Raw genomic sequence first — 13024 nt, 5'->3', positions numbered from 1 at the left:
ACTAAGTTTAGACGAATCCGACCTTCCACCATAAGAGGCACCTAGGTTTTAGAGGTGGAAAATATAAAAAAAAAAACTGAAGCAAAAAATGTGGTCATGATGCACTATTATGGGGGAGAGGGTGCTGCTAACACTGTTATTGGGGTAAATGTCCCCCATTTCTGTGCTAATATCCCCCATCCTGGTATGCATGGCACCCCCTCATCCCCATCCTGGTATGCATGGCACCCCCTCATCCCCATCCTGGTATGCATGGCACCCCCTCATCCCCATCCTGGTATGCATGGCACCCCCTCATCCCCACCCTGGTATGCATGGCACCCCCTCATCCCCACCCTGGTATGCATGGCACCCCCTCATCCCCACCCTGGTATGCATGGCACCCCCTCATCCCCACCCTGGTATGCATGGCACCCCCTCATCCCCACCCTGGTATGCATGGCACCCCCTCATCCCCATCCTGGTATGCATGGCACCCCCTCATCCCTATCCTGGTGTACATGGCACCTCCATCACGCTGCACACAAAATAAAGGATTCTACTCGCGTCTCCTCTATCTATGCCCTGTTCTTACTTACGCACTTACTGATCTCCCCTTGTGAGCCGCGCATGATGTCACTGCCATGCGCCCTCACGTGTTGAGATGAGCAGCCGGTATAGTCACTGCTCCCCACTTTGAGACAATTGGCGTGGGGAGCAGTCTTATAGTCCGAATGTACTATTTTATCCTGTTGCTGTGGATGGTGGGAGGGGAGTGGGGAGGGAGCGGCAGCGTTGGAGGAGCGGGGCACAGGAGGCAGGAGCCGCCTGCTGCAGCTATCACGTGTGCCCACTGCTAAAGAATATGAATATTCACTGCTCCCCACGCCCATGGGTGTGTGGAGCACTGAATATTCATGCTTCTTGATAGCGGGTACAAGGTTAGCCGCTGGCTCCTGCAGCTGCTGGGCGATCGTGTGTGCTTTCTATTAAGGAGCATGAATATTCACTACTCCCCATGCCCACGGGAGTGGGTGGTAGTGAATATTCATGCTCTTTAATTGTGGGCACACGTGACCGCCGTGCCGCAGCAGGAGCTGGTGACTGCTGCTGACACTGTGCTCCCGCTATCAAGGAGAATGAATATTCAGTGCTCCACACACCCACACAATATTCATTTGGCACACGTGATAGCTGCAGCAGGTGGCTCTTGCCTCCTGTGCCCCGCTCCTCCTCTGCTGCCGCTCATCCCACCCTTCCGACCATCCATAGCAACAGTATAATATACTACATCCGGACTATAAGACTGTAGGGTTTGTAGAAAAAAAGTGCGTCTTATAGTCCGAAAAATATGGTATTTTCATTTTTTTTTCTTTTTTTAAAGTCATGAAAAAAATTTCAGAAATGTGTAAAAAAAACAAACAAAAAACAAAACAAAAATTTTTTGCTTGTGTCGCCACTTTCTAACACCCATAACGTTTTCAATTTCCGGTCAATGGAGCTGAGTGAGGGCTTGTTTTTATTTTTAAGTGTCTCAACTGCCTCTTATTGTTGTGTTTATTTTTTTTACATTTTACTGTATTTTCTAAGATTTTGTACTTGAGACTCGAACTTGCGATCATCTGATCGTTTGTACCATGCACAGCAATACCATATACAGTGCCGACAAAAAAAAAAATCTTTACATGTAATATCCGAATCATGATTTCACTATGTAAATACTAATTCATTAATTTAATGACTAAATACTAATTGTAACGAAATATAAACAATAAAACACTTGAATGTTAAGATTTCGTTGAATTTGTAAAGATTTTTTTTGCCGGCGCTGTAGTATTGCTGTATATAGGAAAAGTCAGTCTGCTATGAAAGACAGGCACGGGGGAGGGGGGGTTTAGCAGACCCCCAGGGCTTATGGCAATCCATTGGCACCGTGCTGCATCAATTGTGCAATTAGAGCAACGCACCCCCAGGCTATACGCTTTATATTCCGCTGTCACAGATTGACAGCATCATCGGGTGGAGCGCTGCTTCACTTATGGCTGTTAGAGGCATATCATGGCTGAATCTTCTGCCGGGAAAGATGCGGGCTCAGTTACTGAACCTGCGTAAGTCAGGGAGCAGACATTGAATGGACAAAATACATCCAACATCATGGATAATCTCCATTATCTGGATGCCAATATTTTACTCATAGGGTCAACAAATGGCCATATTTATTGCAGGGGTGATTAGATGTGCAATTGCTCATTGTTTTATGATTTTTTGTATTAATAAATTTTATCTTCTCTCATTGGTAAGAGAGATGATAGATAACGTGACAACCATTTTGTTAAATCATTTCAAGATCATTTGTAGATCTGTTTTTACAACACTCTTATCATGAGGGTTCTTCATATCAACAAACCCTTTAAAGGGAACCAGCCATAAACACCCCACGCCACCCCCCAGACCATTACTGTGACTTTGTAGTCCTCACATTCCCCTGGCTGATTGACAGGTCAGTGGCCAGTGGAGGCTGAGGAGCTGTAAGTGCATCGTCATGCCCTATGCACTTCCAGACTGACCACACGATTTCTCGCTGCTGAAGCAGCACATTGGGGTCATACATAATCATATAAATGTTTTCGGGGTGTTAAAGTTACTGACAGGTTCCAGATAAAGAGTGCTTTTTTCACCAGATCAAAAGTAGGCAGTTTTTGCTCTTTTTTTTATTCTCTCTGTTTCCCTGAGTATTTCATTTTTTGTTTTCCTTTGTTTTTTAATCCGCCATGCATTTATAGAGATATGGACCTTTATATTTATTGTTTCTTTTTGTGGGCATGGCTCAAAGACTAATGTAGAGTTGCCTAAAGACATGCCCCCAAAGAATCCTGTGAATCTCACACCTTTCGTAAAGACCAAAATAACCACTAAGTAAAAAGGACTATTTCTGGAACAGTATGGCGAATTTAAAAAAAGAAGAAAAAAAACCACGAATACTTGGGAGCAGCAGGAAAAATAGGGGCAAAACCTGTCCACTGGTAACAGGTCCTCTTTGAATATTGATGTCATGTCTCTTATTTGGTCAATATGGTTGCTACCAAAGGGGGGTTATGTTGTGGCTTCTTCTGTGTATTACCAAAGAGTGCCAATCTCATCTACATTCTGTATCTGAATTTACAAGACCTGTTATGACCCATACCATTAGACATTGTCGGCATTTCCTAATATATCGTCTATGTTTTAAAGAAAAGACCCCTTTTACAAATGTATTTGTTATATGTACAGTTGCATTGCTGTAAATTTTGTACACTATAAATAAAGTTATTGAATGAAGAGATTAAGCTGCTGTACTCAGATTTGAATCAAAGCCAGTTAGGCTAGGGTTAAGTCCTAGCACTGCAGGTCTTGATTAGATGCATCTGACTAGCATTGACTAAGAACCAGGGCCTGTGTTCATTTTGTGTGTCAGTCTGCTGGATGGAGCAGTGTCAGGTGTGCTGCTGGTGAGTTACCAGCCAAAATATAAGCTATTGCTGGGAGACAGACATGCCACTTTCTCTCTCTGAATGGAGACTTCATGGGTCAGCTAGGAAAGCTGAGCAGTCTGTGTGGTGGGGCTGCAGAGAACCGTGTGGAAGCCTTTTCAGTGTGAACTGTGCCCTGTGTTGAACACTTCTGTTTGTTGCTGGAAGCTGCTGGATCTCGGGCTAAAGGGGATACTAAGACTGTTGGGATTGTGCCTCTTCTGTGTGTCAACCCGTTCATGAAATGTGCCATACATGTACGGCACATGTTGTGTACAGCTGTCATTTGCCCCTAACACGCGCGGGTTGAATCGCAATCCACCTGCAGCTGTTAACATGCTAAATGCCTCTGTCAAACTCTGACAATGGCGTTTAACATGGCCGCGGCGGAAGGATGTCACTAGTCCCACCCATTGGCACCTGTGTCGCATGACCACGGGTCTCCGATGGGTTGGCATTGCTAGGATGCTGTGAGCCCAGCGGTTGGTGCTCATAGCAAGTGAGCATTTCTGCAACACACATCTGATCATCGCCTGTGTGTAGCACAGATGATCACAGCAAAAATGGAAAATGGCCCAGGGGTGAAGGAGTTAAGTTTGCTCTGGGAGAAAAACTTTAATCTGTTTGGGTGAGCCTGCATTGACATGTATGTGCCCTGCTAAATGAACTGTTTATTTCATGTGATTCCTTTGTGCCGAGAAGAAGCTGTTTTTGGTTTTGAATCCCTTTGAGTTTTATGAAAGCAATTAATCTGTCCCTGTTTCTACCAAACTGCATTGCTTGTGTGAATGCCTACCTGAGAGCGCGAATCCCTTCAATATATACAGTGGGGGTATGTTGATTGTTTTCTATAAAACTGCAGCAGTGGGTATGTACCAACTGTGTATCCTTGGAATATTCGAATACCAAATACAAGTTCACCTGTTGCCATACATGAGGCCATTTAAAAAAAGAAAATAAGAAACAGTATACCACATGGCCGTGGTTAAAGGGAATCGGTCGCCAGGTTTTTCCTATTTATTCTGAGAGCAGCATAAAATAGGAGCAGAGAGTTCATGATTCCAGGTCTGTAGCTTCAATACAATCAGTATTTTATCAGCCGGAGATTCACTGCCGGATTAGGTGTAACGAGCAAATCAGTCCAGCTAATCTGTGTAACCATGCCCCCACCAGCTTGCTATTGTACAGAAAATGCTGCCAATTGGGTGTGGAGTTTTACACCGCTCAGCTTTCTGACGACTGCTACATCTACAGCAGAGAAAACAGGGATTTTATCAAAACTGCACTAAGTAGTCCAGTAAGTGACGCATCACTATAATCAGGCTCTCTGTTTCTACATCGTACTGCTCTGATTCCATAACAAAGACCAGTTGACAGAATCCTTTTTACACACCCTTCCGTAATACTTGGTTGCACAATTGTTTAAGCAATGAGAGCCACCAAATGTATTGTTAGCCATCTTCTTGCACGTACCCGTTTGTAGATTCTTCCACTGCAATTCTCCTTCAGTGTTTGCAGGCTTCCTTTTCCCAGTGGCTAGTTTCTGCTCTCTTGCAAGATTTTCATTTGGATGGAGATAAGGACTCATCACTGACCAGTTCAAAACACTACATTATTTTCCTTCTTATCCATTATTGCAAACTTTTAAATGTGTACTTTGGGTCATTATAATGCTGTGCGGCTTATTTTGTCTTACTCATACCTAGTATTCTTCACTTTGGAAAACATAACGCTATAAAATGCTTTGCTAATTATCCTGATTTCTTTGTTCCTATATCACGCTTGTTCCTATATCACGCTTGATGCCTCTAGTCCCAGAGGCAGCAAAGCAGCCCCCACATCATTATGGATACGCCACCATGTTTCACTGTAGGTAGAGCGCACATTTCTTTATAGGCTTCGTTTTGTTGTCCTGTTGTCCTTTAAACTTTACGCTGTTGTACATTGCCAAAGTGCTAAGATTTCAGTTTTAACTAGTGATGAGCGAGCATGCTCGTTACTCGAGATTTACAAGCATGCTCGGGTGTTTTCTGAGTATCTTCAGCGTGCTCGAATGTTATGCGAGTCGCTGTGTGTGCATGATTTGCGACTGTTTGACAACTTTAATACATGTGAGGACTGCCTGTTTCTTAGGCATTCCTCACATGTATTAAAGCTGTCAAACAGTCTCAAATCATGCACACAGATTGACTAAAACATAACCGAGCGCGCTGAAGATACTCGGAGAGCACCCGAGCATGCTCGCCGAAACGGTTTACAGAACATACTCGCTCATCACTAGTCACTAGTCGTAACCTCTTTTTACTGCCTTTCTTTAAAGGGAACCTGTCAGGAGGGTTTTGCTAAGTAAACTACAGGCATTGTTATGTTCGGGCTGCTGCACTGATTAAAATGATACCTGAGGTGAAGTAACTCATCTTGTGGTTCTTGTGTACTTGTGTAATCAGTGTTAGAAGTTTTAAGTTAATGATTCGCCTGTGCTTCGGGAGGCAGGGGGGGGGGGTGGGGGGGTGGGGGTGATTGTAGGCAGGGTCTTATCTTGGTGCTGTAGGCCAGATCAGCAAGAAAAGACCTGCCCACAGGCCTTCCCTGAAGAACAAATGTGTTCCTCATCATAGAGACTGAGACAGCCAGCCAGCCTGAGAGAGTCTCTCTCTCTCTCTTATACATCAACCACTCATTGGTACAGAGCCCCCTCCAGAGACTCTTCCACAGCAGCACAGAGTATGTCAGCGACCCATGCTTGAGACAAAGAGAGATACATAGACAGAGAGATGCTGTGGCCGGGGTCGCTTACATAATCTGTGCTGTTGTGGTGGAGTCGCTGACATGCTCTGTGCTGCTGTCGTGGAGTTGGGGAATACACAAAACCATATAATGTAAGTCATGGACAATGATGGCCATCGTAGAAGAAATGTAAGACTGTGAAACACAAATAGACGTCACCTAGAGATATACCAAACAGGCCACCCAAGACAAGTAAAAAAAAAATGAATAAGAAGTATCATCAGAGCCATAGAAAGAAGTCTTTTGCATAATTACCGTAGACAAAATGGATTTTTTTTTCATTCTGCTTTATTGCATCTCTTACTCTCTATAGTCTCTTAAAGTTGCCATTTCATTTTTGTAAGGATTTTCGCTGCAAGATTTGGAGTCCCTTCCATTTGGGGTTGCACTTTCTATCCGACACGCCATCTATCAGTGTCGACAAGAGCCTGTGTCGGACTGGCCGGAAGCTGTCTGCCTGCTCATTGGACGGCAGGACCTTTCCAAGCAGGCCTGTCAAGGGAACTTTCCGCACGCCAAATCTGTGAGTACCTGCAGATTTGGAGACTTGCATACTCTTCAGGAAACCTTTGCAGTGTAATATGGCACAGTAATGCCCAGGGACGCATTGCTTTGGAAATGTAAAATAAAAGTAATTTTGCAGAAATAGAAATATCTTAAAATTGCTGAAAATGTTATGTAAAAATTGTAATTGTTTAATGTTATTTGCAGTTGGATATTATTAAACTATAAAATGTTATAATTTTAGTTTTGTAAACTCATGAATATAATTTTGGGCTTTGGAATGGTCACTGAATGTCCTAGAGATCAGTGAAACTGCTAGCCAATGCTGTAAAGTAATGTAACGGGTAAAGTGCTGTAAGATCTAGAACATTGGCAAGACATTTGCTCATTAAGATCAGTGTGTTTGTTCTTTATTTTTTAATTGGATCTGATTCTCACCAGCTTTTTCGGTTCGATAGAAGCATCATATTAATCTTGTTATTGTATAGATCTATATATCTTTATTTTCTCAAGAATCCAGTCACATCTAGGCTTTGTTGCTGGAGGAGGCCCAAAGGCGCCTCTAGTTCATTTCAGAACAGCAGTAAAATTAAGTAGCTGTGCACAGATGTGATCGGGTTTCTTTACAATGCTCACCACTGTAGAGAGTGGTAGGTTTTCTTGTATATTATCTTAATCAAGCAGAGCTTTTCTTTCTTTCTTTCTTTCTTTCTTTCTTATAAGAAAACTTCACTTAACCCTACATAAAGTCTAAAATGATTATGTCCATGCACCCTCTAAACATGGTATTTCTGCCGAAGGTGATTTCACCTTTCTGTTTTCAGACCTCGACCACTCAGGTTCCATCCACAGAAGTTCCTCCTACGGGGGAGACCGAAGAAGAGGATGATGGGATGAATGACTTGAACCAAGATGTGATGTCTTTAATCTGGAGTGAAGACTTGAGAGTGCAGGAAGTGCGGAGACTTCTTCAAAGTTCCCATCCAGTACGTGTCAACGTGGTTCAGATGCCAGAAGTGAGCGACCATGAGTACATAGAGGAGAAAGAGAACAGGTAATGGTGTTCAGAGAGTATATCACTATTGAAAAATCCCCGCAAACAAATCCATTGGTGGATTAAGGCTATGTGCCCACGTAGCAGATTTGATGCAGAGCGTTTTTGCCTCCCTGGCAGGAAAAACGTTCTGCTCCCAGCGGTGATCCTATCTCTTCGGCGTCCCGCGGTGTACTTGCAGGACCTGCGGTGACTTCATTTAGTCAGCTGATGGTCACGCGACCATCACCTGACCGCTAACATCAGCGGTCGCGTGACCATCAGCTGACTAAATTACGTCACCGCATGTCCTGCAAGTACACCGCGGGACGCCGAGAAGAGAGGATCGCTGCCGGGAGCAGACCGGAGAGGTGAGTATACAGGTTTTATTTTTTTTTCCCCGCTTGGTAGCCGGGATGAAGAGGAGTCTTCATCCCAGGTACCACACTCACCGCGATTACGCTGCAAATTTGGGTGCCATTGAATTTAATTGGAACGCAGCAAATCCACATGTACCTGCGGGTTTGCTGCGTTTCAATGTTCCTCAATGGCCGCGAATTTGCAGCGTAATCGCAGTAGAAATGGTCATGCTGCGTTTTGCAACGCAATGCGAATTCGGCGCGCTAATTAGCGCATCATGTGCACAGCACATCCGTAAAAACGCCGCAAAAACGCTACGTGGGCACATGGCCTAAAAGGGAACCTATCACCAGGATTTTCCCAAAGAACCTTCGACCACCACCTTTCAGCCCCATGTGATAGTATTCTATAAGGCTGCCGAGAAGATATGGTATGATCAGACCATGTTCCAGCACAGTCAGACACAGCCATTACACAACAAACAGCAGGGGCACATTTATAAGATTAAAAAAATGTTCCTGTGCTGAGGTAAACACATTCAATTGTGGAAATTATTATTATTCCAAGATATATATATATATATATTCATTTTAATAAGTGGTGTTCATTGTACAGCAAAATGTCCTGCCAACCGCATTCTCCAGACAGGTCAGTACAATTATGATGATAATACCAAACTTGTATAGGATTATTATTCGCTTTAATTCAGAACAAAATAAATAAAATTTGGTTTCTTTTGCCATTTTCCAAGAAACGTAGCAAATTGAAAGAAATGCACTCCAAGCTGCATCAATATGCTATAAAAAAAAACAAAAACCTTTACTGTATATGCAATTTCTCTTAGTACAATTTCAATAACCATTTCACATTTCGTATTTATTACCATATACAGATGAATTGTCCTTTAATCCTTGTTTGGCAATTGTAAACATTTTCTTTTTGTACAAATGTCTCCAATATGAGACCCAGACTTAGACATGTTCCTGTGTCTGCTACTGTTAGCAGTAGACAGAGGTATTTAAGTAGTTAAACAGTAGGGATCACAGCTAGGAGTATAACAGCCAGCACCTGTCCAATGTGGAGCAGGCTTCGCTCCTGAGCCTGCTCTATACACCCATTTCCTCTACATGAAGTAATGCTATGTCATGGAGAAGGAAGAGGTTAAAATTGTATCGTTTTTCTTTATCTCTGCACCAGCAGGGCCTCCCCGCAGTTGCTCCCGATGATTTATAGGCTGCAGCAGTGATGTTACAACCCAGTGCTAATCACCGCTGCAGCCAGTCACCAGGTTTAGCTATTTGTACTGTCTACAGTAGCACAGTCAAATATTAGGTTTAGTGTGAAAATAACAAGATTTTGGAAAAATTCTTATGTAAAATTGAAGAAATTGTTATCCACAATTTTTTAAATCACATGTACCATAAAAAACTGATGTAAACAATAGGTCATTTTCTGCCGATATATTCCTGTTGAGTAATCTATTTCACCTATACTCTTCATCTGAATTTCTTGTAGACTGTTACAGCTGTGTCAGAGGACAATGGCTTTACCTGTGGGCCGAGGGATGTTCACCTTATTTTCCCATCATCCAGTTCCAACAGAGCCGCTCCCCATTCCAAAACTGAACCTCACAGGTCGGTTGGCTTCAACAAAAATGTGCCACTTTCTCGCTTACTGCTTGTATTAAAGTGCTGTGGAGCGGGTGAAAATGTTATTATAAATATTAGATTGGCAGCTTATAGCTGGTGTTAACAATTCCCCCACCTTATTGTCTGCTGACACTTTATAGAGATTGATGACAAACATGGATACTGTATATAACAAAGTTTAATATTTTTGTGTTTTTTTATTAACAGGGCGAGCTCCACCTAGAAATACAACTGTGGATCTCAATAGTGGAAATATTGATGTACCACCGAACATGGCTTGCTGGGCCAGCTTTCACAATGGCGTGGCCGCAGGCCTAAAAATTGCGCCTGCCTCCCAGATAGACTCTGCTTGGATTGTTTACAACAAGCCTAAAAATGCTGAGCTGGCTAATGAGTATGCTGGATTTCTCATGGCATTGGGTTTAAATGGACATCTCACCAAGCTAGCCACGCTGAACATACATGACTACTTAACAAAGGTATGATAGCTGTGATCATATTTCTTAGTCACGGGACTAGTTGTTTACATGATATAATCAATGTCTTGACACTGTGTTTGTGCACTTAGATATATACCGGGAACGTAGCCAAACCCAATGCCTGGTAAAGTTTTTCATAGTTCCCATTCAATCACCAGAGTGTTGAGGCTTTCTTGTGCATGTTCTTTGCTATACAGAAAGCCGCTACAGTAAAGAATGAAAAAAAAAAATATATATATTATGAATGTATGTGCGTGTGTCGATTTGGCTAAGATCCTGGTGTGTATATGTATTGTCGCAAAGCTAGATAGGACTAGGTTAAATTCTAGCACTGCAGATCTGAATTAGATACATCTGGCAAGCTTTAACCAAGAACCAGGGTCTGTGTTCGCTAGGGGTGCCAGTATGCTGGATGGAGCAGAGTCGAGTGTTCTGCTGGTGAGCGACCAGCCAAAATGTAAGCTATAGCTGGGAGAGAGACATGCCAGGGTCTCTCTCTGAATGGAGATTGCATGGGGCAGCTAGGAAAACTGAGCAGTCTGTGTGTTGGAGCTGCAGAGAACCGTGTGGAAGTTGCTGCCTGTTCAGTGGGAACTATGCCCGCAGTTGAATGCTTTTTTGTGGCGCTGGAAGCTGCTGGAGCTCGGGGTGAAGAGACATGGTAGGATCGTGCCTCTTCTGTGTTTAAACTTTGCTCCAGGAGAAAAGACTTTAATCTGTTTAGGTGAGCCCACATTGACATATATGTTCACTGCTAAATGAATTGTTTATTTGCTGTGATACCTGTGGTGCCCAGAAGAGGCTTTTTTGGGGTTTGAATCCCTTGGAGTTTTATGAAAATATTGCACCTGTTTGGACCAAACTGCATTGCCTGTGTGAACTCTACCTAATGCCTACCTGAGAGTGCAAATCTCTACAATATTTACTGTTCCTTGAAAAAGTGTTCATAAACCCGTGAACTATGTCACATTTCTTCACATTACACCCACAAACGTAAATGTATTTTATTGGGATTTTGTGCGATATACCAACACAAAGTACTAATTATTTGTAAAGTGCAAAAGAAATGATACATGGTTTTCTAAATATTTTAAAAATATAAATCTGAAAATTGTGACTTACATTTGTATTCAACCCCCAACCAAGTCAATACTTTTTAGGACCACCTTTCTCTCTAATTACTTCAAGTCTTTTGGGGTATATCTCTACCAGCTTTGCACATCTACAGGCTGAAATTTTTGTCCATTCTTCTTTGCAAACTAGCTGTAGCTCAGTGAGATTTCAATGGAGAGCGTCTGTGAACAGCAATTTTCGAGTTTTGCCACAGATTCTCAATGAGATTTATTATTATAGCACCATTTATTCCATGGCACTTTACATGTGAAAAAGGGGTATACAGGACAAAAACCATTATAATAATCTTGAACAAAACCTGACGGCGACTGGTACAGGAGGAGAGAGGATCCTGCCCCTGAAGGCTCACAGTCTACAAGGGATAGGTGAGGATACAATACGTGAGGATAGAGCTGGTCATGCAGTGGTGTGGTGGAGCGGTGGTTACTGCAGGTTGTAGGCTTGTCTGAAGAGGTAGGTCTTCAGGTTCCCTTTGAAGGTTTCCACGGTAGGCGAGAGTTTGATATGTTGGGGTAAAGCATTCCAGAGTAGGGGTGTTGCACGGGAGAAATCTTATATTTGATTGTGGGAAGAGGAGATAAGAGGGGAGTAGAGAAGGAGATCTTGTGAGGATCGGAGGTTGCTTGCAGGTAAGTACCGAGAGACTAGGTCACAAATGTTTGGAGGAGAGCGATTGTGGATGGTTTTGAACTGGTGTCTCTGGGCAATGGAGAACCAGTGAAGGGATTGACAGAGCGGAGAGGCCAGGGAATAGTGGGGGGACAGGTGGATTAGTCAGTTAGCAGAGTTTAGGATAGATTGGAGGGGTGCGAGAGAGTTAGAAGTGAGGCCACAGAGCAGAAGGTTGCAGTAGTCGAGGTGGGAGATGATGATGGTGTGCACTAGTGTTTTTGCAAATTCGTTGTTGAGGAGATTTAGGTCTGGACTGTGGGCATTCACAAATTAATATACTTTGATCTAAACCATTCCATTGTAGCTCTGGTAGTATGTTAGGGTTGTCCTGCTGGAAGATGAACCTACACCTCAGTCTCAAGTCTTTTCCAGCTTCTAGCAGGTTTTCCTTTAGGATTAACCTGTATTTAGCTTCATCCATCTTCTCTTCAACTCTGACCAGTTTACCTGTCTCAGCTGAAGAAAAACATCCCCACAGCATGTTTTCAGGATGATGTGCAGTCTTGGCTTTACACCACTCATAGCGTTTTGCATTTAGCCCAAAAAGTTCTACTTTTGTCTCATCTGGCCAGAGCACCTTCTTCCACTAGCTGTGTCCGTACATGGCTTTTTGCAAACTGCACACGGAACTTCTTATGGCTTGCTTTCAGAAATGACTTACCGTATTTTTCAGACCATAAGACACACTTTTTTCCCCCCAAATTTGGGAGAAAAATGGGGGGGGGGTGTCTTATGGTCAGAATGTAACGGGGAGTTGTGGTGGAGTGGGATCGTAGGAAGCAGGGCCCTCTGTTTCCACCTTCAGGAACCCGGCAGCAGAAGAGGCGAGATGCTGCGGGGCCGGTGCCTGGCTTTTGGCGGTGAGGCAGAGCGGCGTGCGCTGCTTTTCCAGTGGCCGCGGCTATCTTCCTGAAGCCG

At 43.4% G+C, this 13024-nt stretch overlaps 1 protein-coding gene across 2 annotated transcripts in view; it reads left to right on the top strand.

Annotated features, from left to right (window-relative positions):
- ANAPC1 (anaphase promoting complex subunit 1) overlaps positions 1–13024 on the top strand; it is a 186128-nt gene that overhangs the window by 85346 nt on the left and 87758 nt on the right. For both annotated transcript variants that reach the window (XM_073672779.1, XM_073672780.1), the window contains exons 24-27: positions 6620–6798; positions 7604–7833; positions 9688–9806; positions 10029–10300. In XM_073672779.1, the coding sequence (XP_073528880.1) occupies positions 6620–6798; positions 7604–7833; positions 9688–9806; positions 10029–10300 (800 nt within the window). The remainder of the gene's footprint in view (positions 1–6619; positions 6799–7603; positions 7834–9687; positions 9807–10028; positions 10301–13024) is intronic.

The sequence above is a fragment of the Phyllobates terribilis genome, unplaced genomic scaffold (genome assembly GCF_046119375.1).
Source record: "Phyllobates terribilis strain yellow unplaced genomic scaffold, ASM4611937v1 Scaffold_3__8_contigs__length_932513732, whole genome shotgun sequence".
Classification (NCBI taxonomy): domain Eukaryota; kingdom Metazoa; phylum Chordata; class Amphibia; order Anura; family Dendrobatidae; genus Phyllobates; species Phyllobates terribilis.
This window is presented reverse-complemented; position numbering and strand designations above follow the sequence as displayed.